The 27,953-nt window shown below is 45.9% G+C and overlaps 1 protein-coding gene across 1 annotated transcript in view; it reads right to left on the bottom strand.

Annotated features, from left to right (window-relative positions):
* Positions 1-27,953, bottom strand: part of ARMH1 (armadillo like helical domain containing 1) — a 48,816-nt gene that overhangs the window by 12,545 nt on the left and 8,318 nt on the right. Inside the window, 8 exon segments of the mRNA XM_036858484.1 lie at positions 7,503-7,587; positions 10,114-10,310; positions 11,276-11,442; positions 12,386-12,454; positions 19,406-19,470; positions 19,473-19,552; positions 19,555-19,634; positions 20,653-20,765. Coding sequence (XP_036714379.1) covers positions 7,503-7,587; positions 10,114-10,310; positions 11,276-11,442; positions 12,386-12,454; positions 19,406-19,470; positions 19,473-19,552; positions 19,555-19,612 — 721 coding nt within the window. The 5' untranslated portion in view covers positions 19,613-19,634; positions 20,653-20,765.

The raw sequence follows: 27,953 nt of genomic DNA, 5'->3' as shown, positions 1-27,953 counted from the left end.
TATACCCAAAAGAATTGCAAACAGGCACTCAAACAAATACATGTGCATGTATGTTCATAGAAGCACTATTCACAATAGCCAAAAGGTGGAAACAGCTCAAATGTCCATCAGCAGATGAATGGAGAGACAAATTGTGGTATATCCATACAATGGAATATTATTCAGCCATAATAAAGAACAAAGTACTGGGATTCCCTGGTGTTCCAGTGGTTAGGACTCAGTGCTTTCACTGTGGTGGCCTGGGTTCAATCCCTGGCTGGGGAACTAAGATCCTGCAAGCCGCGCAGCACAACCGAAAAAGAAAAGAAAAGAAAAGAATAAAGTACTGATACATGCTACCACATAGATGAACCTCGAAAACAGTATGCTAAGCAAAAGAAACCTGATAAAAAGTTCATATATTGTATGATTCCACTTTTATGAAATATCTGGAATAGATGAATCCATAGAGACAAGATTGATGGTTTCCAGGGGGTGAGGGGAGGGGTGGTGGTCAGGGTAGGTCCCTGACCAGGAATCAAAGCCCGGCCCCCTGCATTGGGAGTGCGGAGTCTTAGCCACTGGACCGCCAGGGAAGTCCCAATCATACTTCTTTGTATTAGGAATCTACATAACTTCACAGAACAAAGAACCTCAGGAAAATTAACAATGATGTTCTTGCCCATCGCCAGTCTCTCCAGGTCTCTGGAGGAGAGGGGAAGAGATGTTACACATTTGAAGACTTGTCTGTGCCTGTCCTGTTTGGTCACTTAGGGCCACTGTTTCCCTGCAATAACATTTCTAGAGGAGTCCACTGTGTCAGTGAATGCAGTTTGCTTAGCCATGAATCCTGCTGTTGTACTTTGTGGCTGATAAGCCACACTTCCAACTTCACTATAGGAAACATGATCATTTTATGAGCATGTCAAGTTAATCGTAGGTTGTAGGTCAATTAGAAAAAAAATTATTCTCCAAATGACCATTTTTCCAAATTCGCAAACATTTCCATTTTACCATAAACTTGTTTCTTATAGCTATTTGTTAAATTTTCAGCAATTTTTATCAGATGGTACAGTGGTTTTAAAATATGTCCACAAAGTTTTTAGTATGTTTCCTTTCAAGAGGTGGAGCCCAATTCTTCTCCCCTTGAGTGTGGGCTCAACTTAGTGACTGGCTTCCAATGAATAGAGTAAAACAGAAGTGACATGTGCAACTTCTGAGATTAGATTATGAAAGATATTGGGGCTTCCTCTTTGCTCTCTCTTGGATCACTCGCTCTGGGAGAAGCCAGCTGACATGTCAGGACACTCAAGCAGCCCTATAGCGAGGTCCACATGGTGAAGAACGGAGGCTTCCTGCCAACAACCAGCACTAACTTGCCAGGCGTGTAAGTGAGCCACCCTGGAAGCCTGTCCTCCAGACCTGATCACGCCTTCGGATGACCACAGCCCCAGCTGACCGCCTGACTGCAGTCTCATGACACACTCTGAGCCAGAATCATTCAGTTAAGCTGCTCCCAGATTCCTGACCCACAAAAACTGTGGGAGATAATAAATGTTTATTTTTTTTAGTCACTCTGTTTTAGGGTAATTTGTTATATAGCAATAGGTAATGAATATAGATGGACTGATTTAACAGCTTTTGCGGATTTCTGCAAAGTTTGAATATAATGCCTTTCATGTGGCCTTCATAGCAGCATTTTAAGGAATCTTCATTTGTCTCTGCCCAAGCTCTCTGTAGCTGCAGTGGCAGGGAGTAGGGGCAAGGAGGGGGAACCTGGTGAGGAAACTTGCTGGAGGTCACCATGCTACATGGCCTAGACTGCCCATCCTTGGGAGAAGAGGGGATGGGGAGGGGGTAGGGCAGAGAAAGGGAGGGCAAGGGTCAGAGAAGGGGACCAACCAAGGGCAGAAAGTGGTACTGAGGGGCAGAGAGAGGCTGAGACCCCTGAGAACTCAGAAGTTCCGGCTTCTCCCAGCTCTCTTAGGCCCTACCAATACAACCAAGAGGAACTGCTATACACTTTAAATATTTTAAACATTTAAAGTAAACATTTTCAGTAAACTGGTAATTTGGTGAATTGGGTACTCAGCAAACTGGTCATCTGGCCAGTTGATTTTTGGGTAAGCATACACTTGGCAAATTAATTTACAATGATTCGTCTGTTTCTAATTAAGTCATACATAGTAATTTTTATGTTCCTAAGGCAATAATTTATTTGTAACAGATACTAATATATTTACACACACACAGATATATTTCAAATTCCCAACAGAATTAACTTCTCCTTCCAAAAAACTTTGTGACTTTGACATTTCTCTTCTCCAGGGAGGGAGACCAGTGAGTGAATACTTCTGTGGCTTTAGACTGCTCGTCATGATTAAGTCCCTGCCTGCCACTAATTCCTGGAATAGCAACCCTCCTTGGGAGGAAACTGCCATTTTTCACTTCACAGCCATTATAAATGGAGATAAATTCCAGGCAGGACCACTTTGGAGAAGTCCTCCCTTAATTTTAATTTTGACTCTTTTAGATTGAAAGGGATCATCATTAAAAGAAATTCTGAAGTCTTAATTCTATGAAAAAAAACCAAAACCAAACCATCCTCAGAAATTAGTGGATGTAAGTGTCAGAACCCTTTCCCCGGTTATTTCTACTTCAAAGTGAAGAACAGACAAGAATGGGCAATCAGAATCTGCTGCAGTGGGGAACAGAAAGCCATTACTTGGCCCCAGGTTTCCTCCTCCACTCTTTTGTAGGAACCTGGAAGGGCAGGGCTTTCCCCACGACCTTCAGCGTGGGGCTCCCTGACACACCCCTCCTCCAGGGGCCCCTGCATGGGTATGGAGGAGACAAAATGTTACAAAATCCAGCTTGGCCAGACAAACGTATTTCAGGAAACTGCATGAAAATATGGAGAAAGGGGAGAAAAAGGAAGAAAGAGAAGCTTATCCCACCTAGACAGACATGGAGCCACCACAACATATGTGCCCCAGCTGCCACACGGCCCACTGCAGTGGTTTTAAAACTTGGCCACAAAATTATTTGACCCCCCTCCCATCAAGATGTGGGATCTACTTGCTTTCTTTGAATCTGGCCAGGAAGTGACGCTATGTGACTTAAGAAGCTAGGTTGGGCTTCCCTGGTGGCACAGTGGTTAAGAATCCGCCTGCCAATGCAGGGGACACGGGTTCGAGCCCTGGCCTCGGAAGATCCCACATGCCGCGGAGCAACTAGGCCCGTGAGCCACAACTACTGAGCCTGCGCTCTAGAGCCTGCGAGCCACAACTACTGAGCCCGCTTGCCTGGAGCCTGTGCTCCGCAACAAGAGAAGCCACTGCAATGAGAAGCCCGCGCACCGCAACAAAGAGTAGTCCCCGCTTGCTGCAACTAGAGAAAGCCTGCACACAGCAACGAAGACCTAACACAGCCAAAAATAAAATAAATAAAATAAATAAAATAAATAAATTTATTAAAAAAATAAAGCTAGGTCAAGAAAGGCTATGCAGCTTTGGTTTGGAATGTCTTGGAAGCTCACTCAGGATTCCTCTTGGAATCCGGCCACCAAGCTGAGAGAAGCCTAAGCTACAGGGAGAGGCCACATGTAGGTGCTGCAGTGCACAGTCCCAGCTCTGAGTCCCACCTTCAAGACCCAGAAGATCCCAGCCTCCTTGTGCTGCTCAAGGCTTGGTCTTGGGTGAGGAAAGACCAAGTTGCCTCTGATGCAAAATTTAAGGGAGAGATCAAAATCCAGTAATCAAGATAGATACTTTTTAATGCAATTAAAAAAATCAATGCAAAAAAATGAATGAAGAACGACCTATCAAAATGTTAAATAAAAACAGTAAGAGTGCCACATGGAGCCATATTGGAGCCCGAGACAAAAGGAAAAATCAGTAAGAGTGATCCTCATTAGCCTCACTTGAGCTCCTGCTGCGGTCCCAGCTGTCTTCCAACTGAGGCCCTGGAAATCATGGAGCAGAGATAATCCATCTCTGCTGTGCCATGTTCAAATTCCTGACCTACATAATATGTGAGAATAAAATAGTGACAGTTTTACAACACTAAAACTGGGGTGGCTTGTTATAAGAAATAGGTAGCCAGAGTACCCCCCCACCCCTCTGCTCGAGAGCCTTATCATCTCCTACCTTCCTTCCCCTTTTTGTCCTCCGAACCCTGTGCCTTGGCCCTAAGAACTCTCAGAAAGTAAAGAGTCACTTAAGACACACAGCTTCCACTTAGCCATCTGGGCTGAAAAAACAAGGTATTTCAAATTTTATTCCCAATATGATGGAAGAAAATGGAAAAATGAGGAGCTGGAGGGGAACTTGGGGTCAAGGAGGTGGCCTGTGACGGGAGTAGGGACACTCTGTTGTAATGGGAAAGAGAGTAGAGGAGGTGGGTGACAGGCCAGGCAGGCTGGTAGGTGTGGAGGTGGGAAGGTCTCAATGGAAAAGGAGGTGAGGTCATCTCCTGGCTCCTCCATCACAGACGCCCACTGCGAGGGAAAGGGTCACCAGGCCCAGCGAGCCTCTCCACCTCCTGTTTTCACAGGACTCCCCCTGAGAATCCACTTTCCCTGGAGACTTCTCAGGGAAGGATATCGTCCCCCGCCCCAGGCAGCACGCAGGGTAGAGAGCACGGCCTCCGTAACTTCCTCCTTCCAAACCATTCCTTTTTCTCCTCAAATACAAACAAACAAACACAAACAAAACCCTAGTACTTGGTACACCACAGATGTTCAATTAATACTTGTTTTTAAAATCAAGCCCTTATAAAGCTTAGTCCCTTCAGCTATATCACTGGCTCCCCCTGATGTTGCCACCATCCTGGGGGGGCTCCACCTTGGTCTTGCAATTTGGTGTCCTCAAACTCAGAGAAATTCACCTCTGATCCTCTCCGGTCGTCACTGTTAGGCCCCACCTAAGACCTGTCAGACTTTCCCTCCCCTGCCTTTGGAGGAGTCGCTGTGGAAACTGAGAACCATATTCTTGCCCTTAACTTCCACCCCACCAATCATGTGAAATAGTTCCCCCTAGTGGACGATCAATGCAGATGCATGCTCTATATTCCCAGGGACACGAAGACTATTTTGAAGTGCCCGGTAAAAAAGAATAATTCTTTCATTCAACAGACGTTTCTTGTACCCCTGTTACGAGTCTGGCTTATCTGAAATTATTTTGAGGAGCACAGTTTCACACCAGCAGACATCAAACCAAAAAGGCAGTGACAATTCATGCTCCTGCTGCCTCTGTCAGAGTCAGTTGTTACATAATAAACTCAGCGGGACTCTAGATTGGGCCTGATATGGGAAGAAGCTGGGCCAGTTCAACTCTGGAGGACTTCATCAGCGAAACTGAAGCAAAGCCATTTCTTCATAAATTTATTCAACAAACTTCTACTGCACACCACCCTTTATATGCCAGGCCCTGAGCTGGAAAAAGAGATGAATCAGACCCTGTCCGCGCCCTGAAGCTGCTCAGAGGGGAAGACATTTAGGCAAGTAGTCACTAATACAGTATGCATGTGCAGGACTCCCTCCCTCCCTCACGCACTCAACAAACACGTACCGAGGATCTAACATACGCTGGGGACTGTGCTGGGGGTATAAGGACAAAAACTATGAGAGCTGCATGGAAACGTGCACAGTCTATGTAAAGGGCAGTTACCATTCTGGAGATAACTGCTCCAATGGAGGCAGGTGCTGGGGGGGAGGAGGGAGCAAGATGGTAAAAAGGAAGGAGGCTGACATTTGGGCAGGGGTGAAGGCAGGTCAGGGAAGCCCTCAGAGAAGAAATGCTTAAGGGGGGAAGTGACAGAATGGTCACTTTGCCACGTGGAAGTTGGGTGAGGGGAGGGAGGTCACAGCACCACCCAATCTAGTCTCCTCGGGGTTGTTTGATTAAGCCTCCTGACATGATTCCACCGCCAGCTCACCCCCTTGCTCCAATGCCAGCAACAACTCTCTGCTGCTGGGCCTGACCTTGACTTAGGTGCCTCTACCACTCCACCCGCTCACTGGCAACTCCTCCCCAGCTAGGAGGCTCTGCTCCAGCTGGTAACCGATTCCAACATAGCATTGCTTCCCAACACAGGAGTCCATGTACCCCCGCAGGGGTCAAACAGATACAAAGTTGACAGTGCTGCTGAAGGAAAGATAAGGTGGGCATTCAATCTCAACACTGCCTCCAAAAAACCATCTAGGTTGGGAGTGAGCGCCAGGCCTTTGTTGATCCCCAGGGTCTCACTTGTATACCTTAACCCTGGTACCGGCCTCCTCCTTCTGACCCTCCTAGGCTTCCTGGACCTGGGGCTCAGCCTGTCATCCTGGGCACAGAAGTCCCGATATGTAGTGCCACCCAGACCCTTCCTGCCTTATGGGTCTCCCTGCCCTGGCCTCCTCGGCTAGGCCCATTCCCCCTTCATGTGCCATCTCACTCTCCACACCCAGGCGGTCCCCAGTCCTGTCTCTCCTCTCTCTTCCTGGGGCCTCTCTATCCTGCTAGATCAGCACATTCCATTTTGTTGTCTGAACAACTCCAGCCTAAAGTCTCCCTGTGGCTCTGGCCTGCTATTCCATCTGACATTCAAGGTGCTCCATGATTTGGTCCTGGCCTACCTTCCTAGGTCTTCCTAGACCAAGACCGCTACCAAACCTCCACCAAATGATCTCCATGCCACTCCCCAGACACATCTTGTACTTCCCTGTGTCTGGGCCTTCCTTTACACCATTCCCCTTTCCAGAATGCCCTTCTCTGCTTTCTACCTTCCCATTTTTCAAGGCTCAGCTCAAATACCACCTTCTCAGAGAACCCTTCCTTGATCTCTCCTGTTGAAAACAGAATCTCCCTTCTCTGAACCATTGTAAGAGCAGGGAAGGAAATAACATCCTGGAAACACCTGCCATGTGCTGCATGTTAAAAGCATAGGCTTTGGAGTCAGACAGATCTGGTTTGAATCTGGTCAGCTGTGTAACTTTGGGAAGCATACTTAATCTCTCTGTGCTTCAGTGCTTTAGCTTGAAAAGCATAAAAATGCCGACCCCCACCATTCATTCATTTGAACATTTGAATACCTAATATATACCAGAATCTATACTCTTGTGGTTATTTTGAGAATTAAATGGAGCAATGCATGGAAAGTGGCTGGCACATAGGCATACTCAATAAATGAAAACTTATTAATACTACCATTACCCAACCTAGTTTCTTAGAAGAACAGTCCCCAGGGTGATTTCTGTTTGGAGGGGAAGTGCCACATAAGTCTGGGAACCAGAGCCAGCTCTGGACCCAGGCACATTCTAACAACTGCTAGAGCATGTGGCTGATTCCAGGCACAGAACGTGACTGTCGTTTTCTGAATAACTTGCCCATCAGTACAGAGCCAGGACCTTCCGTCTGCCGAGGCTGTCTAGGACACTCAATCAGGCTCTTTGTGAATAGGAGAAAACGTCTCAGAGCAAAGCTGCCTAGCTCTCATGGCCACCTTCTGCCATCTGGAGCAGACCCGGCTGCCTCCCCTACCTTCATACTGGACTTCCAGGTGCATAGTGCGCAGCACCTTCAGCACGCCGTCCACAATGCCGGGGTGTGTTGTCCCGATGATCGACTGGCAAGAAAGACAGCAGGACAAGGCGGTTACTCTTTCCTTTCCGCCTAGTCCACCTGGGAGAAGTGAAAAGCTGGCTTCCAAACAGCCGGGAAGCCTTAGCTGAATGGGGAGAGGGGGGCAGCAGTGAGTCACTGGGCCCTGGCCCCGCACCCGAGAGGTTAATTTCTTTTTTTTTTTTTTAACATTATCGTCAATTTTTTGCATACTAGTAGGGAGGGAGAGCTCTCCCTCTCTTTTTTAAAATTAATTAATTAATTATTTTGCCTGCGTTGGGTCTTCGTTGCTGCGCGTGGGCCCTCTCTAGTTGCGGCGAGCGGGGGCCACTCCTCGACGCAGTGCGCCGGCCTCCCACCGCGGTGGCCTCCCCAGCTGCGGAGCACAGGCTCCAGGCGTGCAGGCCCAGCAGTTGTGGCATGCCGGCTCAGCTGCTCCGCGGCACGCGGGATCCTCCCGGACCAGGGATCGAACCCGTGTCCCCTGCATTGGCAGGTGGATTCTTAACCACTGTGCCACCAGGGAAGTCCATGTCCTTCTTCTTGAAACTCTTTTCCCTTATTTTTCACAGCCCTGTGTTTTCCTCTTCTTTTATGGCTTATCATTCTTTTTCTTTTTTTTTTAATGTTTATTTTTTATTTATTTATTTTTTCTTATTAGTCATCCATTTTATACACATCAGTGTATACATGTCAATCCCAATCTCCCAATTCATCACACCACCACCCCCACCCCCCACCATCATTCTTTTTCAAGGAGGCAGAGTGGTATATGGAAAGAATAAGGACTCTGGAGTTAGAGTTGGATTTTAATGTTCACCTTCTACTTAGTGTGTGGCCTTGAATAAGTCACTGAACACCCTCCTAAGGCTCGTTAGCATCACCTTTAAAATGGGGATGATAATACCTGTCTCCATCAGCCACTGTGAAGACTAAAAGAAACAGTGTAAGCAAGCCCTGAGCACAGTGCCTGACATGTAGGAGGCACTTAATAAATGGAAACTGGAAACAATAATGAAAATCAGATGTTTTGCTGATCTTCTTCCTCAGCTCATCTCTTAAATGTTGGCAGTGTTCCTTCTCTTCTTAGTTGGTGTATTCTACCTGGGTGATCTTATTGACTTCTACTCTTTCGGATATCACTTCTCTGTTCATGAACTCCAAACTGCCATCTTCATCTCGGATCTCTCTCTGGAGCCTCAGACTTTTATTTTCTACTGTCCTGTGGGCATCTCTACTAGACGTCCCGAGCAGTGATTCCTCAATTGAGCTAGGAATCAGAATTGCCTGGGGGAACTTAAAGGCCACCCGAAAGCTGTCAGATTCTACAGGAGGGGAGCTCAGGGTTCAGTATTTTTTGCACAAGTGATCCATCTATATCTTCTGCAACCAGCTTGGCCTCCTGAGATGGGCACTTGGGAGCCACCAAGGCTCATCAAGTTTATTGGGTCAAAACCTAAATCAGATCCGTTTTTCCTGTTCTCTTGGTGGCACACAACTCATCCCGTGGTCTAAGTCCAAAGCTGGCGTCTTCTTGACTCCTTTTCTTTTACTGCGCCAAGTCCCATACACTCTGCCCCGGAAATGTCTGTCCAACCTGGTCAACTCGATTCCTCCTGCCATGGTTCAGGCCGTATCATCTCTTTGGTCTCTTAATTGCCTCCCTGCCGCCAGCCCTTCCTGGAGCTGTACTACTGAGAGCTTTTTTTTTTTTTTTTTTTTTAAATTATTTATTTATTTCTGGCTGTGTTGGGTCTTCGTTTCTGTGCGAGGGCTTTCTCCAGTTGCGGAGGGCGGGGGCCACTCTTCACTGCGGTGCGCAGGCCTCTCACTGTCGCGGCCCCTCTTGTTGTGGAGCACAGGCTCCAGATGCGCAGGCTCAGTAGTTGTGGCGCACGGGCTTAGTTGCTCCGCAGCATGTGGGATCTTCCCAGACCAGGGATCGAACCCGTGTCCCCTGCATTGGCAGGCGGATTCTTAACCACTGCGCCACCAGGGAAGCCCGAGAGCTTTTGATGATTCATCTCAAAATCTCTCTTGGAGCCTCTATTCCCTCCTTACATGGTGTCTTCGTGTGTTCACCACGCCCCAAAGCTGACTTTGCTGCATTCTAGGGCACCGAGAGGAAGGCAGAAGACGACGAGAGAAATGGAGCTTTCCCAAGCACCGGAGATCTGGCTTCTTTCTTCACTTACATGCTGCCTACAAATGCACCATGATTCTTTCCCTATCAAACTGACTCTTTTAATCTTTTCTACGGTCCTTTCATCATCCTTGCTGCTTGTCTCAACCACTTTTAAGTCTGCCAACATCTTTCTGATCCGTAAGTAAACAGGACAAATCACTCTGCTGGGAGACATGAACTCTCTGCCCTGCCCTGGCCTTCTGGAAGTAACGCTGATGGAACAGCAGACATGCAGCGGGAGGCTGAGCTCTGTTTCTCATGCCTGCATGGAGTGCAACTGTGGAAGGTAATTGTCAGATTACTGAGTTGGAATCAGAACCACCGAAGCATGCAGCCTGGGCTCACCTGGGCAGTCCTGAGAGTCTGCAAGGACAGCTGCTGAGCTTTCGGGGACGCACAGGGCAGCAAAGCTATTAGACCTTTGTACACTTGATTCTGGTACTTGGGATTACTGTGGATCAAAGAATCCAACAGAATCTGCACTTCTTCCTGGGTCTCTTCTGACTTAGACTTTGCCAAAAATTCTGCTATGGATCGTACACCTGAGCAAAGGAGAGAGGAAATGCTAAATTGGAAGGGGTTTATGAAAATAATCCTCACTCAAGGTTACATAATATGAGGTAATAGGATTAAGATGTATTTAACCAGGCCTGTCCAGTCAAAGCAAAATCGAGGCTCTGTTCTCATGTTGCATCACTACTGTTTTCACCTCGTGCCTAGGTGGCTGGGGGATTTTGTTTCAACATAGGCATGTTAGCTTATCAAAATGTTTTAAAATTTAAAATGGCTCTGCAAAATGCACAAATAAAACTTGCACTTTTGATTGCTGTATGATAACTAACACATAGATAGCGCTCAGCACTAAATGTTTTTTGACAAATACTACCTTATCTAGCCCTGGAAACTACACTGAGGGGGAGGTGTTGGTCCCTTTTTAGGATAAATACACCGAGGCTGAGAGAGGCCATGGGGGAGAAATGACGAAAGAGCAGTAAGGGAAGTGCTTTAAAGAGGGATGCGTGGGGGATGGCATCTCCTGTGCACACCTCAAGCAGACCACTTGGTGGGACATACTGAAATTACTGGGTTATTTCCTTTTCTCACGGCACTGTAAGCTCTTTGAGGACAAGGACTGTATTTTATTCATCTTTGTGTTCTCAGCACCTTAGCGTATACCTAGCATACATATTCAACGATTTTAGTTCAATCTTATTTCTAGAGTTATTCATAAATGGCTCAACAAATCTTTGTTGAATGGATGCATGAAAGAGGATATATTTGAAATGAAGTATTTCCAAAACCACCATGGAAAGATTTGAGCAAATGGTAAATCAAGAAAATCGTAACTCTGGGTCTTCCGGTGGTGATCCGGATAGGAGCTAAGTGAGTCCACTCTACAGAACGCTTCCTGTGCAACCAGGTCCGTGATGCGTTTTCCTCTAGCAGTGCTGGGGGCGGCCCCCAGGGAGACAGGAGAAGTGACACCCTCGTTCTACGCGGTACCCACCATAGCTTTCACAGATGAGCTCCTTGTACTTCCTGCCAGAGTTTGCGATAACCTGAAGTAGCTTGATGGATTCCTTCTTGTCCTCCTCCTCGATCTTCTTCAGTGCAAGTATTTCCAAGAGTGTTAGGGCCCCTCCAACCTCAAGAAATTCTACAAGATATCGATTACTGTCCAGAGGGATAGAAAAGTAGAAATAAGACATTGTCAAGTTCCTTGACACTAACCTTTCTAAGGGATCTCAAGGACCTTTCTTCATATACTCCTCCTAGCCAGGAAATGTTCGTGGGTAAAGTGACACAATAGTTTGGAAATTTTCCTTCCAGAAGGAAATGCAGAAGTTAAATACAATGGCCATTTCCTGTGCTTGGATTTCCAGCATCTGTGTCTCTTCTTCTTGAAAGGGCACCTCAACTGTCTCATGGGAGATCACCCCTCCACCACTCACGAGCCATGTGGTTTTGGGAGGGTGAGCAGGTGAAGGTGTGTCATCCTTCTGGCTGCAGTAATTGGTTTGGGGCCAGGCATGTGACCTAAGTTGGTCCAATGAGGCTCAAAACCTGGGACTTTCTTGGGAACGCTTGGGAAAGACATGTTCTCTTTTTGGTGTGACTGAGCTAGAAGGATGCATGTCTGGAGTACTGAGGACTACAACACATGGAGGCCTATGAATATAGAGGAAAACAAAGCTGAGAAATGGAGAAAAAGAGGGAGAGACCAAATACTGAGAAATGGAGAAAAAGAGGGAGAGACCAAGTACTAATGACATTTTTTGAGCCCCTGGATATAGTCAGGCCTGAAATATGGATTTCCACTCTCTGGACATTTCAGTTAAGTAGTCTAATAATTTCTACTTTTTCCTGGTCCAGTATGAGTTGGTTTTCTGTAAGTCACAACCAAGAGGGTGCTGACTAGCAAACTATCAATGGAGAACGTGGGATGGAGGAGCAACTAGACCAGGACCACAGCTGCCACCATCTCTGGGTCCATCCTGAGGGCTACTAGGTACCCACTGATAACTAGAAGCTAAGGTCCCATGTGGTGTGAATGTCAAGGATACCATGAGCCCGGTAGGCAACTGAGACCCCAGAATTTCTCTAGAACAGAACTCACCTGCTTACAGCTGATAAGAAGATGCCAATGGACCTGAGCAGCTTATCTAAACGTGAGCCAGTCATGTAGCTGTACGACAAGTTAAAGAGTGAATTTCAGGGTGGTTTTCCATCTCGTGTCTGATCCCTAATACCACCTATGGCCCAGGATGACCAACAGCTGAATTGTATCCTTTATCTGAGAGGGGCCACTAGGTTGAAGGGGTAGGGGCATGGGGGGTGGTGGCAGGCATGTTCATGGTTCTCCAGGAAGCTCTTCTGGGGTAGTTCAGCCACTTTGGCTCTGACATGCTCTCTAGAGAGTAAGAGGCTCTGATGAATGGAGGGTGCATGAAGAAAGCTGGGGGTCAATTTCCGAAGCTTCTCTGTGCCATGACCATTGCACCCTTGGGCTCAGCCCAGTTCATTACTTTATGCCTCATTCCTGGACTTCTCTAAAAATAATCAGCTTCATCATTAATTCTCAATTTTGTACTTGCTCAAAGCTTTATAATGGAGGTCACTATCTTTATGAAGAATTGTGTGTCTTCCTAATAAGAACAACAGGAGATGGTGGAAAAATTAAACTCTGATTTAAAACAACCCTGGTACTTAATGTTATTTTTTAATGTGAGCTTTTGCAAAAAGCTTCGTTGTAATAAAGCACCCAGAGCACGCATCAGCTCGGATACAAGGTATGAAATCAAGCCACAACAGAAAAGGAACCAGTCAACAATTACTAGGCTCATAACACATCACAGGCTCTTAGAACACTTAAGAAATTAGCTGAAATTATTGCAGCTCATGGAGGATGACTGAGAGCTTCCAAGACTGATAAAGGCTAATGTAATGGGTTGGAGGTAATGGTGCTTTGTTGGGGAGGGAGGGTGCATGAGGCAAATTATCTCGGCTGCACCCTGGTTCCCTGGATGCCAATAGAAGTAGAGACAGATGGGCTCATTAGGAAAGGCTCTTTACTGCAAAAACAGTGTTTGCTCTGGAGCCAGGCTCCCCTGCCTGTTGCCGTTTTAGCTGGGGGCCAGGCTACCAGCCCACCACCCAGCTCCCCTGAAACCCCAGCCCCCATTTCCGCCTCCATGCCTTCTCAGTGCCTCTTTTCTTCAGCTAGCAGCGAGGCTGACCAACTTTCGTCACCTTCTTTTTCCTCTGTCCCAGGCTAGCCTTATTTTCATAACCACTTCATTATACATATTTCTGGCCCATTATTTCCAGCAATTAGTTCTAGAAGTTTGCCACGATATCAGCAGTAGCTAACAAGTACTAAGCATTTATTGTGTGCCAGGCATTGTGCTAACTGCTTCACTGGCATTGTCACATTTAACCCTCAGCGCACCCTGCAGTGGGTGCTATCAGTATTTCCACTTCCTTCATGAGGAAACAATCCCAGACAGTTTAAGGACCTGATCATGGTCCCAAAGTTAACTGATGGAACTGGGATTTGAGCCTAGGCAGCCTAACTCAGAGTCCGGGTTCTTACTGTCAGCCCTTCCTGCCTATAGACAAACAGAGGGAGGGAGTGGGCTATTGACACAGATGGTGTTGGAGGTGGGACCGTGGCAGGGATACACTGAAGTTGCCTGGATGGTGTATGGGCTTTGGAGCCAGACCACTCATTTTAATCCTTATCTCTGCCACCTGCTAGTAAATTATTCAACCTTTTCAAGGCTCATCTTTCTAATCTATAAAATGGGATGATACTGAATTCCCTGGTGGTCCAGTGGTTGGGACTCCGTGCTTCCACTGCAGGGGCCGCAGGTTCAATCCTTGTTCGGGGAACTAAGATCCCACATGCCTCGCGGTGAGGCCAAAAAAAAAAAAAAAGGTGGTTGGGGGAATGATACCAATACCTATTAGGCTTGGTGTTAGGCTCAAATGAGATATTTGTGTGGTACACAGAGTTCAGTGCCTAGAGCATAAAAAGACTCAATACACGGTAACTAATAATTTTTGTTATTATAATATATAAATCTTTAGTTTTACTGATTGGTTCTAGAAGTTCAAGTTTCAAAAAGGGGTTTGAAGCTAATGTGGGATTAGGTGGCAGTCAATTTTACAAAACATAATGATGCTATATTGATTTGTTTTCCTTTAAAATCCACCATAACTGGAGGGGTGGGGAGGAGAAGTGGGGGGTCACTGATTCAAAATGCTATGTCTCTTCAGCCAGTCTCTTTTCTCTCCTGTATGACAAGGTCACAAAAGTTAGGAAATTATGAATAATTCCAGGTGTAGAAACTGAATATACAGCTGTATACTAAAAAGCGTGGTTGGGAGTTCCTGGTGGCATAATGGTTAGGATTCTGGGCTTTCACTGCTGTGGCCTGGGTTCAATCTCTGGTCGGGAACTGAGATCCCACGAGCTGCGCAGCGTGGTCAAAAAAAAAAACCGTGGTTCATTTAATAAACATTGGCTGAGTGTCCACTAAATGTTGGGTGCTCTGATTAGCACTTAGGACATGGAGAAGAATAATATAATGCCTCGGTTAACAAGTGCAATGATTGAGTAAGAAAAGAAGAGGGCTTGGGCTACCCTGGTGGTGCAGTGGTTACGAATCCGCCTGCCAATGCAGGGAACACAGGTTCGAGCCCTGGTCCGGGAAGATCCCACATGCCGCGGAGCAACTAAGCCAGTGTGCCACAACTACTGAGCCCTCGTGCCCTAGAGCCTGTGCTCCGCAACAAGAGAAGCCACCGCAATGAGAAGCCCTCACACCGCAACAAAGAGTAGCCCCAGCTCACCGCAACTAGAGAAAGCCTGCGCGCAGCAACGAAGACGCAATGCAGCCAAAAATAAATAAATAAATAAATAAAATTAAATTAAAAAAGAAGAGGGCTGAACACAGAATTCTTAGAAACACTAATATTTAAGGGGTGGTAGGAAAGACCCTGCAACAGTGACTGAGAAACAGCGATGGGAGAAGGGAGAGAAGAGGAGAGCTTTATTTTTTTTTACTTTTTATTTTAAAAAAATATTTATTATTTATTATTTGGCTGCGCCGGGTCTTAGTTGCGGCACATGGGATCTTCGTTGCGGCGTGCGGGATCTTTAGTTGCTGCACGTGGGATCTTTTTAGTTGCGGCGTGTGGACTTCTTGGTTGTGGCAGGCGGACTCTTAGTTGCAGCATGGACACAGGATCTAGTTCCCTGACCAGGGGTCAAACCCAGGCCCCCTGCACTGGGAGTGTGGAGTCTCAACCAATGGACCACCAGGGAAGTCCAGAGAGGAGAGCTTTAGAAAGGGCAGTGGTCAAGCAGGGCTGGGACTAGGGTGTGAGGCGAGTGACTCACTTGCTTCAGGTATGTATTTTTTTTTTTTTTTGCCGCGTGGCTTGTGGGATCTTAGTTCCCTGACCTGGGATTGAACCCGGGCCCTTGGCAGTGAAAGCAAGGAGTCCTAATCACTGGACTGTCAGGGAATTCCCTCAGGTATGAAATTTGAGGGGGCATCAAAATCTCAGTAACTAAATAATATTTCCTGCATTATTAAAAAAAGAAAAAATAATATAAAAATACACGATGAATAAAATATCAAAGTTTTAAATAAAGCTAGGATCTGACACTGCCTCACTCACGTCACCCTTTGGTGGAGTGGAAAATGTTGTCAAGTTAGTGACAACATTTTGTTGAGGTTAGTGTCATGAGTTATGGGGACAAAGCCAGATTGTAGATCCTGATGTTTTTCAAAGCACCACTTGTGGACCACTGGCATCAGAGTCAACCCAGGGCTCTTTTGAAAACGAAAGAGTCCTGACATACAGATGGCCAAGAGGCACATGAAAAGATGCTCAACATCACTAATTATTAGAGAAATGCAAATTAAAACTACAATGAGGTATCACCTCACACTGGTCAGAATGGCCATCATCAAAAATCTACAAACAATAAATGCTGGAGAGGGTGTGGAGAAAAGGGAACACTTTTGCACTGTTGGAGGGAATCTAAATTGATACAGCCACTATGGAGAACAGTATGGAGGTTCCTTAAAAAACTAAAAATAGAACTACCATATGATCCAGCAATCGCACTACTGGGTGTATACCCTGAGAAAACCATAATTCAAAAGGATACATGTACCCCAATGTTCATTGCAGCACTATTTACAATAGCCAGGACATGGAAACAACCTAAATGTCCAATGATAGATGAATGGATAAAGAAGATGTGGTACATATATACAATGGAATATTACTTAGCCATAAAAAGGAACAAGATTGGGTCATTTGTAGAGATGTGGATGGACCTAGAGTCTGTCATACAGAGTGAAGTAAGTCAGAAAGAGAAAAACAAATACTGTATATTAATGCATATATGTGGAATCTAGAAAAATGGTACAGATGAACCTATTTGTAGGGCAGGAAGAGAGACGTAGATATAGAGAACGGATATGAGGACACAGAGGGGGGAGGGGAGGGTGGGACGAACTGGGAGATTAGGTTTGACATAAATACACTACCATGTGTAAAACAGATAGCTAGGGCTTCCCTGGTGGCACAATGGTTAAGAATCCGCCTGCCAATGCATGGGACATGGGTTTGAGCCCTGGTCTGGGAAGATCCCACATGCCGCGGAGCAACTAAGCCAGTGCGCCACAATTACTGAGCCTGCGCTCTAGAGCCTACGAGCCACAACTACTGAGCCCGCATGCCTAGAGCCTGTGCTCTGCAGCAGGAGAAGCCACCGCAAGGAGAAGTCTGCACACTGCAATGAAGAGTAGCCCCACTCGCCACAACTAGAGAAAGCCCGTGCACAGCAACGAAGACCCAATGCAGCCAAAACAAAACAAACAAAAAACCCAGATAGCTAGTGGGAACCTGCTGTACAGCACAGGGAGCTCAGCTCAGTGTTCTGTGATGACCTAGATGGGTGGGATGGGGGGGGGCGTGGGAGGGAGGTCCAAGAGGGAGGGGATATAGCTATACATATAGCTGATTCACTTCACTGTACAGCAGAAACTAACACAACATTGTAAAGCAATTTTATTCCAATAAAAAAAACAATAAAATAAATAAATTAATAAAAAAAAAATGAAAAGAAAAATAAAGAGTCCAGGGACCCACCCTTAATCTACTAAATCAAAACCTGGTGGTGGGGTGGGGAGGCAGATTGGTTATCTGCATTTTAAACCTCTTTTATGCACACTAATGTCTGAGAATATTGGGGGTAACCTAGAGATGTATTCAGTGGATTCCCGTCAGACTGTGTTCAAGGCCTGAGTCTAATTAATAATTTTATCTATGATTAACTATAAGAAGAGAGAGCTGTGTTTACCTAAGCCTTTAGTTCTGCTTAGCTTCAGAGTCTCTGATTCATTCATTCCCTTGTTCAACAAACATGTATTAAGTACCCATTATGTGCCAGGCATGTGTTAGGTGTTAGAAATACAGAGAGGAGTAGAACAGATGTAATTCCTGCCCTTGTAGAGCTTACAATCCAGTGGGGGAAGTGAGATATTAAGCAGGTAATAACAAGATGTTATGACTATTAAAATAGAGGAAGTGCCATGAGTATATTTAACAGGGGAACCTAAGCTAGTCTGGGGCTCTGAAAAGGGCTTCCTGAGAAAGTGATGCTTGGATTGAGACCCGAATAATGGAGTAGGAATTAGTTAAATAAAGAGGAGGTTTAGGGAAGGGGAGAGGGTTCAGGCAGCGAGAAAAATACATAAGAAAAGGGTCTGAGATGAATCCATGGAGTGCTACGGGCATACAGAGCAGGAATATCCTGAAATCCACCCACGACTCAAACTATCACCATGATGGGCACCAAATCTGTCTTCAGCCCCAAGTCTGCTTCTGGGGCTCCTGAGCACAGGCACCTCAAACGCAACATGTCCCAAATCAAACTTATCTACCCCCAGACTCACTCCTTTCCTTGTATTCTCTTCCCACGTAATGATGTCCCATTCGCCTAGTTTCCCAAGCCAGAAACGTGAGAGTCTGTGGGAGACAAGTGGAGGTGGCAGTTGGGTTAACAGGTATGGAACTCAGATTCCAGAGGAATGTGGGTGGGGTACACATCTGAGAGTCCTCAAACTGGAGTGGTGTTGACATCCTGACAGTGGCTAGATCACTTAGGGAGAAGCTGAGAGCAAGCAGAAAAGAGGGCTGTGGCTGGAGTCCAGCAAACACCAACATTTAAGGCATGGCTGAAGAGGAGCAGGATGGACAGAAAGAAAGGAGAAAACCAAGAGAACTGGTATCAGAAACCACAGGAAGTGTGTGACAGTGTGTGTGTGTGAGTGTGTGTGTGTGTGTGTGTGTGTGTGGTGATATGGTCTATATGTGCTTCTTTTTGCTTTCCTTCTCTCTCTCTTTTTTTTTTGAGGTAAAATTGACATAAACATTACATTAGTTTCAGGGAAGAATGTTGTGAGAAGTGGGAATGGTTGGCTGACAAATGCCACTGAGAGGTCACGTATAAGGTCTGAGGATGTGGTCACTGGGTTTCACAATTAGAAAAGCATTGGTAACCTTGGAAGACCTGCGTCAGTAGAGTGGAGGGGACAGAAGTCAGGCTGCAGTGGGTGTAGGAGAAAGGGAGGCGGGGAAGGTCAACAGCCTTTTCAACAGGCTTCAGCACGAAGGGCAGAAGCAAGGTGGAATATAGGTTCCAGACAAGGATTGAATTAAAATTTTAAGGTGGAAGAGATTTGAGCATACATAAATGCTGATGAAAAAGCTGGTAATGAGGCAAAAGTGAAGGCTATAGGAGAGAACGAATAAAGTCCTTGGGGAGATGGGAGGGGATTCAAGCGCAACACAGACAGAGTATTAGTCCTAGACAGGGAACACCCACTTCAACTCTGATGGGAGCAAGAGAGGTTAGCAGTGAGAATTGAGATATATTTATAGATTGGGAAGACAGGGATGTTGAGGGAGTTCTTGACTTCAGGGATGGTATTTTGATCACTAGATGTCCTGTTCTAAAATCTGAGAGAGAGTCAGGAGAAGCTCCCTCGACAATCTTTGTTCCTTTTCTCTTTGAAGATTGCCTATTGTTTTCCTGTTCAGCAAAGGATACGTGAGTCTAAGCCAGGTGGTCAAGCGGACCAGGAACAAGCTGGCTCCCTGGGAAAAACTCCTGTTCCAGCCTCAGGGGCAGTCTTGCCTTGGTTGGTTTCAATGAAATTGTTGAGGATGTGACTCCTTGCGACTTTGCCAGCATTGTCCAATCCTGTAAAAAACTCAAGAGCCGGCTAATTGCTGCCTGCTCCTTTACAGAAGTCATGATCAGTGAGTCCTGAAGTTGGCTACGGAGGAGGGAAAACAGACAGGTTACCAAAGTACTCAGAACCATGCAAAGCCTGTAGTTACTCTGTGAGTTTTGCTTTTCCAGCAATCGTCTGGAGGCAGGGTGAGCCTCTGTCACCCTCACGGGTGTAGTGACGTTCAAAATACACCTCTAGGACTGGTCACCTGCTACTTGAACAGGGAGGATCCAGCCGTGTTGTCATGGAATTAAGAATATACAGTATAAATCTTTAGCTCTTTGGCTTCTCTGCTGGTGCCCGCAGCTAAAAGGACCACAGGCTCCAGGTGATATGCAGATGCTGCCTAAAACCACGGCCTCTCTTAGCCCTCACCTCACACAGCATCAGAGCCTGGGCCTTTAGAGACCCAGCCCCCTCTTACGCCAATCAGCCAAGGTAAAATGCTCCTTAATCTTGTACCTGTGGCCTTTAGACTAACTCTCTTAAAAACAACTTTTAAACAAAGTTAGTGGGAAGAAAAAGTTCTCATTCCATAGTCAGATTAATGGGCTGTGGTTTGTAGGAGTCTGTGTCCTTGGAAGAGTGTTTTCAGTGGGGGAGGGAAGGTTTAAAATAAACCCGTTTTCCAAAAATAGTTGTGATTGAAAGTGTTATTATCCATAACAAATGTTAGTGCTGATGGGAGAGAGGCATGTGTGATTCTTTTGTCTAACAGACAAGTGAAAGTCATACTTCACATTATCATGGGGTTTTCTGTGATTTACAGAATATTTGTGAAACATTACTTGCAGGGCCATGATTGATATGGAGAAAACAGCTTGTGTGTAGGGGAGATGTGTATTTCACGAAGACTGTTCAACATGAAATTTACAGTCCCATAAAGTGCTTCTACATCTTCGCCAGAGATATAGTTAAAAGGACTTTACAGTCTGAAACATCTTAAAATTGATTCTAAATTAACGTTTCCTCACATGTATTTGAGATATTGATGGGGCCCGACTCTCAGAATTTTATCAGGAAGCAATTGAGGCATGCTAAGACAGACATACACACCAACCTCCACTGCTCCCCAGAGGACACCGGGTATGTGCTCCCAGGAAGGGCGTCCACGTAGCCTCAGGGATGGAGCCAACCACAATATCCTGTCAGCCTTAACAGCCAGGTGAATAACTGTGGATCAACCGAAACACAAAAATGACCAAAACCCCTCATGGTATCAGGCATCAATCATTGTGAATGACATTATAGCCCTAAGTCTGAGAATAACTTACAGAGGCCATGGCCACCTTTAACAGCCAAACTGGACTCAAGAAAATGGGGATGAGTGGCTGTTCTAGACCCCAGGAAGGAGGGGTTGATAGACCACCAACAGCAGGAAAGCAGCCTGTGCTCCTCCCCTGCCGTGGATGGACCGTTTGTTTCTAGGATCAAAACTCAAAGTGCTATCAGAGATGCACCCAACGATTCTAGAACACCAAGGGTGGGAAACTTTCAGCTGGATGCTCCATATTATGGCCCCTCGAGGTTTCCTTGGATCTGTCTTCCCCATCAGCTTTTTTTTTTTTTAAACAGGAAAAGAAAACTGACAAATGGCAGCTTTAAAGTCATAGTGATACAGCTGTAAGTCATATATATGTAGTAAAGCACTGTGCAAGGTGCTGAGGGAGGTGTGAAGAGGCGCACTGCACTGCCCTGGCCTGGAGGAGCTCCAAATCTCATAGTAGTGGGGAAGAGCATGAGATTTAGAGTCAGACTGGGTTCAAGGCCCCACTGCCCACCTGACAAAGTAAAAGAGTTAAATAGTACCTGCCTCCCCCTTTTCCATCCTCCAGTCTCACTCCAGAGGCAACCACTTTCAACTCTTTTGGCTATTTCTTCTGGAGTTACTTCTATTTGTCCAAATAATGAGTTTATACTACTTGCTATGGGCTGGATTCAACAAATCCATATGTTCAAGCCCTAATCCCCAGTGCCTCAGAATGTGACTCTATTTAGAGATAGGGTCTTTAAAGAGGTAATTAAGTTAAAATGAAGTCATCAGGGTGGGCCCTAATCCAACATAACTGGTATCCTTATAAATGGAGATTAGGACAGGGACACATAAAGAGGGAAGGCCATCTGAAGATACCAGAAGGCAGCCATCTGCAAGCAAAGGAGAGAGGCCTCAGAAGAAACCAATCCTGTGACACCTTGATCTTGGACACCTTTATCAGAGGTACAGAACTGTGAGATAATAAATTTCTGTTGTTTAAGCCACCTGGTCTGTGCCACTTTGTCATGGCAGCCCTAGCAAACTAATACATTACTATTAGTTGATTCGTCAATTTTAGGCACTATTTATTTCTAATTCTGAGGAATTAGCTCTCTTGACCACTCTAACCCCCATTTTTCTCCCCTCATTCTCACAATATAGTTTTCCACAATTTATAGTTAAATCAATAGTGTTTACATTATTGACCAAGTAAATAAACACTGTTCATTCAAGCTGTAAACTACTATTACGTTTTCCTTCTCTTACAAGTTGGTTTTACCTGGAGTTCATAATTGTTTCTTTCTTTTTTTTTTTAAGAAGCTTTATTTTATTTTATTTTTTAAATTAATTAATTAATTAATTAATTAATTTTTGGCTGTGTTGGGTCTTCGTTTCTGTGCGAGGGCTTTCTCTAGTTGTGGCAAGCGGGGGCCACTCTTCATCGCGGTGCGCGGGCCTCTCACTATCGCGGCCTCTCTTGTTGCAGAGCACAGGCTCCAGACGCGCAGGCTCAGTAGTTGTGGCTCACGGGCCTAGTTGTTACGCAGCATGTGGGATCTTCCCAGACCAGGGCTCGAACCCGTATCCCCTGCATTAGCAGGCAGATTCTCAACCACTGCGCCACCAGGGAAGCCCCCATAATTGTTTCTTTTTTCAACTGTTTAGTTTTCTAAGTACTAGAGTTGTTTTCTTCCAGATATTCCAAACACATAGCAATGATCTTTCTGAGTGTTCAACCCCTAACTGATCAGTCCCATCTTCTCCCTGGAGAACTCTGTCCCAAGGACCTCTGTCTTTCTGCTCCAGTTTGGACTGGCTGCTTGCTAAGCCTGGCGTACAAATGTTGTCCTGGGATTTTCTTTTGCCTGTGTTCTCTGTCTATTGCCCTATTTCCTGGATCCACCTCATCCTCCTTGGTTTACTCTCTCATTTTGTTGAAGCACATTCTCCAGTAGCTTCCTAAGAAATGAATTTTTTTCTGTGTCCTTGAAAATCTGAGAGTATTCTGACCTCATGTCAGATTGGTTGGGTGTGTAATTCCAGGTTAGAACAAGCTTCCCTCGATTGAGCATCCCAGGGTTGCTGTTGAGAAATCTGACATCATTCTGATTTCTGTGCCTTTGTCTGTGGCTTGTTTTTTCACTCTTGATGCTTTGAAAACCTTTTCTGAAATTGTATGATGATATGCCTTGGTGCAGGTCTTTTTCACTTATTATACTAAGCCTTCCGTGATGTGTCCTTCAGTTTTTGAAAATTTCTTTAACAGGCAACAACTAGACTTTTCATTGAGAAACTCACAAATGTCAGTCAGTGGAGGTTTTTTTTTTTTTTTCCTCCACCTGGGGTTCTCAGGGCCTCTGGAGAAGAGTTTTCTACTTTCCCAGGGAGGATGAGAGGGTAGGGGTGCTAAGTGCCTGGCTGCTGGCATCCTGGGGGTGGGGTGGGGGAGGGACTAGGGCTGCCACCATGTAGTGTGTAAATCTTCCCTCCATCCCTCAGTTTTCCACCCTGTATCTCATCCCTGCCCTTCAAACCCTGCCTGAAGTCCCTGAGTATGGAGGCCTCCAGAGCTCCTCTTTATGCAGCAAGAGAGTTTAGAGTAGTCGTTTGGTTTTTGAGAGCGGAGCTCTGGGGCCGCAGCAAAGTGCTCTGTACACAGACTCCAGCCAAGCCCTCATGTTTAGCCCTGTACCTCGTTGCTGACCTCTGGAGTAACTCATGCTTCCAAGGCATTAAGCGTCTTGGAGATTAAACTGGGTGAACTGATTTGCTTCTTGTTGGTAATCTCCCCTGGTTGGCAGCTGGTTTGTAACTTCTTAGGATGTTTCAAGCCAGGTAACACTCCCCCACCTGCCTTCTACTTCCATATATCTGTTGACTTTCATCTGCTGTTACCCCCTTCTCTGAGCTTTTGTAACTTAATACCTTTTATATTTCTTTAGTGTTAAGTCAGCAAGGTTTTGAGAGGTAGGGGGAAATACAGGGGGGCAGCCATGTTTAATCAAGAGACTACAGCCACATATTTATTTTAATCTCAACTTTTCTTCAAAATAAGATTTGATGATGATTGATAAAAAAAAAACCCTAAAACCTAATAAGTACAGTTTTAAAAAGAATTAAGGAAAGAAAACTGGGAAAAGGGGAGAAATGTACCACTTTCAAGAGTTCATTTTACATTTGTAGGCTTTATGACTCCCAAATCCATATTTTCAGCCTGGGCCTCCCTCCCAGGCTGAGAATATGATTAAATGACCACAGACATCTTCCTTGGTAGGTTTCACATACTCTTCAAATCCATAAGTCCCAAACTGAACTCATCAAGCCCTCACCCCTGCTCCTTTCCCTATGTTGGTCCTATTTCAGTGACTGTTACCACTCTCCCAGTCACTCAAGAGCTATGTTGATGTAGTCCTCTCCCTTGCCTTCCTCATCCAATCTGCTGCCAGGTTCTGCCTATTATACCACCTAAATCTCCCTCAGATCAGTCTATTTAGCTTCATCTCCACTGCCACTGTTGTAGTTCACCCCCATCCCTCACATGGATCGCTGCAACGGCCTCCTAACTGATCTTCGGGTTTACCCCAACCTAACCTCCACAGTGATGCGACAGTCTTCTTTTTATATCATTAAAATAAAATGCGCTGGGCTTCCCCGGTGGCGCAGTGGTTGAGAATCTGCCTGCCAATGCAGGGGACACGGGTTCGAGCCCTGGTCTGGGAAGATCCCACATGCCGCGGAGCAAATGGGCCCGTGAGCCACAATTACTGAGCCTGCGCGTCTGGAGCCTGTGCTCCGCAACAAGAGAGGCCACGATAGTGAGAGGCCCGCGCACCGCGATGAAGAGTGGCCCCCACTTGCCACAACTAGAGAAAGCCCTCGCACAGAAACGAAGATCCAACACAGCCATAAATAAATAAATAAATAAATAAAATTAAAAAATAAAATAAAATGCGCTTTATTTTCTATACAATTTTTAAAGGATACACTCCATTTACAGTTATTACAAAATATTGGCTATATTCTCCAGGTAGTGATGTGAGATTCTTTAAAAAATACAAATCGGGCATATTTCCCTGCTTAAAACTCTCCAGTTGTTCCCCATTACCCTTCTTCATTCAGGCCGAAGAACGTCTTCCATCTAAGTTTTGCCACACCTGAAATATGAGTCTGTCCCCCCTACCCCGCCCCCCATGTCACTGCTTCCAGTAGGAACTAAGGGAAGGCTGCCAGCTTCCCCATGCTTCACACACCATTCTCTAAAGTTCTCATACTGCTGGGACTTCCCTGGTGGCGCAGTGGTTAAGAATCCGCCTGCCAATGCCGGGGACACGGATTCGAGCCCTCGTCCGGGAAGATCCCACATGCCGCGGAGCAACTAAGCCCGTGCGCCACAACTGCTGAGCCTGTGCTCTAGAGCCCTCGAGCCACAGCTACTGAGCCTGCGCTCTAGAGCCCTCAAGCCACAGCTACTGAAGCCCACGCGCCTAGAGCCCATGCTCCGCAACAAGAGAAGCCACCGCAATGAGAAGCCCGTGCACCTCAATGAAGAGTAGCCCCTGCTCGCCGCAACTAGAGAAAGCCCGTGCACAGCAATGAAGACTCAACACAGCCAAAAATAAATAAATTCATAAAAAAAAAATAAAGTCCTCATACTGTTTCTCAATCATTTCTTTTCCTCTGAGGTCAGGCGTCCTGTCCTTCCCCGTCTCCCTTGCCCCAGTGCTGATTTACTTGCCATTCCCTCTTGCACCCAAGTCCTCCTGTTTACCCATGAGCTGCTAGGCAATTTCAGCAACAACCTGTTCCATCTTCGCAATTTTGGCCAGCATCGTCCCTGGCACATCATGGATATTCAACAAGTGTTATTTAAATTGACATCCAACACACTGTGCTCATAATAAGCCTTTTAATTTCCTTAACCCCACACAGTAATTAATTAAACAGATGTCCTGGGTGCCACCCCTAGCCAAGCACTGGGACTGGCATTGGTCAACATAACAAATATATTTTTTGCCCTCAAGGTGCTTACAACCCTGAGAAAACCATAATTCAAAAAGAGTCACGTACCACAATGTTCACTGCAGCTCTATTTACAATAGCCAGGACATGGAAGCAACCTAAGTGTCCATCGACAGACGACAGGATAAAGAAGATGTGGCACGTATATACTCAGCCATAAAAAGAAATGAGTTATTTGTAGTGAGGTGGGTGGACCTAGAGACTGTCACACAGAGTGAAGTAAGTCAGAAAGAGAAAAACAAATACCATATGCTAACACACACACACACACACACACACCCCCACACCCACACACACACACATATATATATATATATATGGAATCTAAAAAAAAAAAGGTTCTGAACAACCTAGGGGCAGGACAGGAATAAAGACGCAGATGTAGAGAATGGACTTGAGGACGTGGGGAGGGGGAAGGGTAAGCGGAAGGAAGTGAGAGAGTGGCATGGAGTGGCCAAATGTAAAATAGATAGCTAGTGGGAAGCAGCTGCATAGCACAGGGAGATCAGCTCGGTGCTCTGTGACCACCTAGAGGGGTGGGATAGGGAGGGTGGGAGGGAGACGCAAGAGGGAGGAGATATGGGGATATATGTATATGTATAGCTGATTCACTTTGTTATACAGCAGAAACTAACACACCATTGTAAAGCAATTATACTCCAATAAAGATGTTAAAAAAAAAAAAAAGGTGCTTACAAACTGGTGGAGTAGAGAGAAAGGGAACCAGATGATTTTACTGAAAAGTGTAAAGCGCTCTCATGGGGGTAAATCCCAGGGTCTGCTGGGGCTTGTAGGAGAGGCACAAAATCTGGACTCTGGTGACCTTCATCCAATCCAGCATCCACACTCATGGTCCACAGCCTAAACTTTGTGAATAGCCTGGGAAGTCTACAATTCCGAGCTCCTTACCCTCCCACCTCTTCCATCTGTTCTCAGGAGATCTACTCTTGGGTTTCACAAAAAAGTTATAGGCCCTTAGGCAGAAACGTCCTCACAGTCTCTTCCTTCTTCCCACGTTATGGTATCCATACCCATCCTTCTCTTTTCCTTCTTTACCCCTTTACCAGAGCTCTACACCCACCCATCCTGCCTCCTTAGAGCCCCCACTCCATCCACTACTCCCTCTTCCCCTGGATCCTCAACTGCTCTCTTTAATTAGGCATTTTTTCTTGTTAACTTACTTAATTCTTGCCTATCGTAAAACAAAAAATAAGCAAAAATGAAAACAAAAACCACTTACCTCACCCTCTTGTCCCCCTGCAGTCACCTCTCTGGTTTTCTCCCTTCACAGAAAAGCTTCTTAAAAACAGTCTACACACACTCTTTTCTGATCCTCCACGGACCAGTCTCTCCTCAACCCACTGCAATTCTGCTTCTCTCCACTCCCCGTTCACTTGCTTGCACATTCAGCCATGTCTCTGATAACCTCCTAATTGTCCAGGTCAATGAGGACATCTTAGTCCTTTGTTTACTTGTTCTGTTGCTGCAACAACTAACATCACTGACCATCCCTCCTGCTCAAAAGGCTTTCTTCCCTGATGCCTCTCCACCCTGACGTCTTCTCTTGGACAGCCTGCATCCCTGGCTGCTGCCTCCCGCCATCCCATCTTTCGGTTTCCAGTGCCTGTCACATTGTACGTAAATCCTCAGTAAATTGTCTCCGACGTGACTAGGAGTCCCTCTGCCCCACTGCCAACCTTACTATCAGCGATTCCATTCAACATGAAAGTCAACAAATACTGAGAGACAAGTGTGTCCCATCCTTGGGTTAGGCCTCTAGGGATAATTGTGAGAACAAAACAGAGTTCCTTCCCTCAAAGGGTATGCAGTTTGGGGGTAGCATAGAGCCCTGTAAATAAACCATTATAAGTCCAATGGTGTGGTAAGCGCTAGGATGGGGCAAGCACAGGATACTTTGGGAATGTGAGCGAGGGACACCTAACCCAGCCTTAGCTGGGGTGCGGGCTGTTATGGAAGATTTCCAGAGGAGATGCCATCCAGGCTGAAAGGCATCTGCAGCTAGCCAGGTGAAGAGGTGAGGAAGCTGTACTCCAGGTAGAGGGAATAAAATATGTGGAGGCTCAGAA

Source organism: Balaenoptera musculus, chromosome 1 (assembly GCF_009873245.2).
Source record: "Balaenoptera musculus isolate JJ_BM4_2016_0621 chromosome 1, mBalMus1.pri.v3, whole genome shotgun sequence".
Taxonomy (NCBI): Eukaryota; Metazoa; Chordata; class Mammalia; order Artiodactyla; family Balaenopteridae; genus Balaenoptera; species Balaenoptera musculus.
Note: the sequence above shows the minus strand (reverse complement) of the source record. Positions and strands in the feature narration are given on the sequence as shown.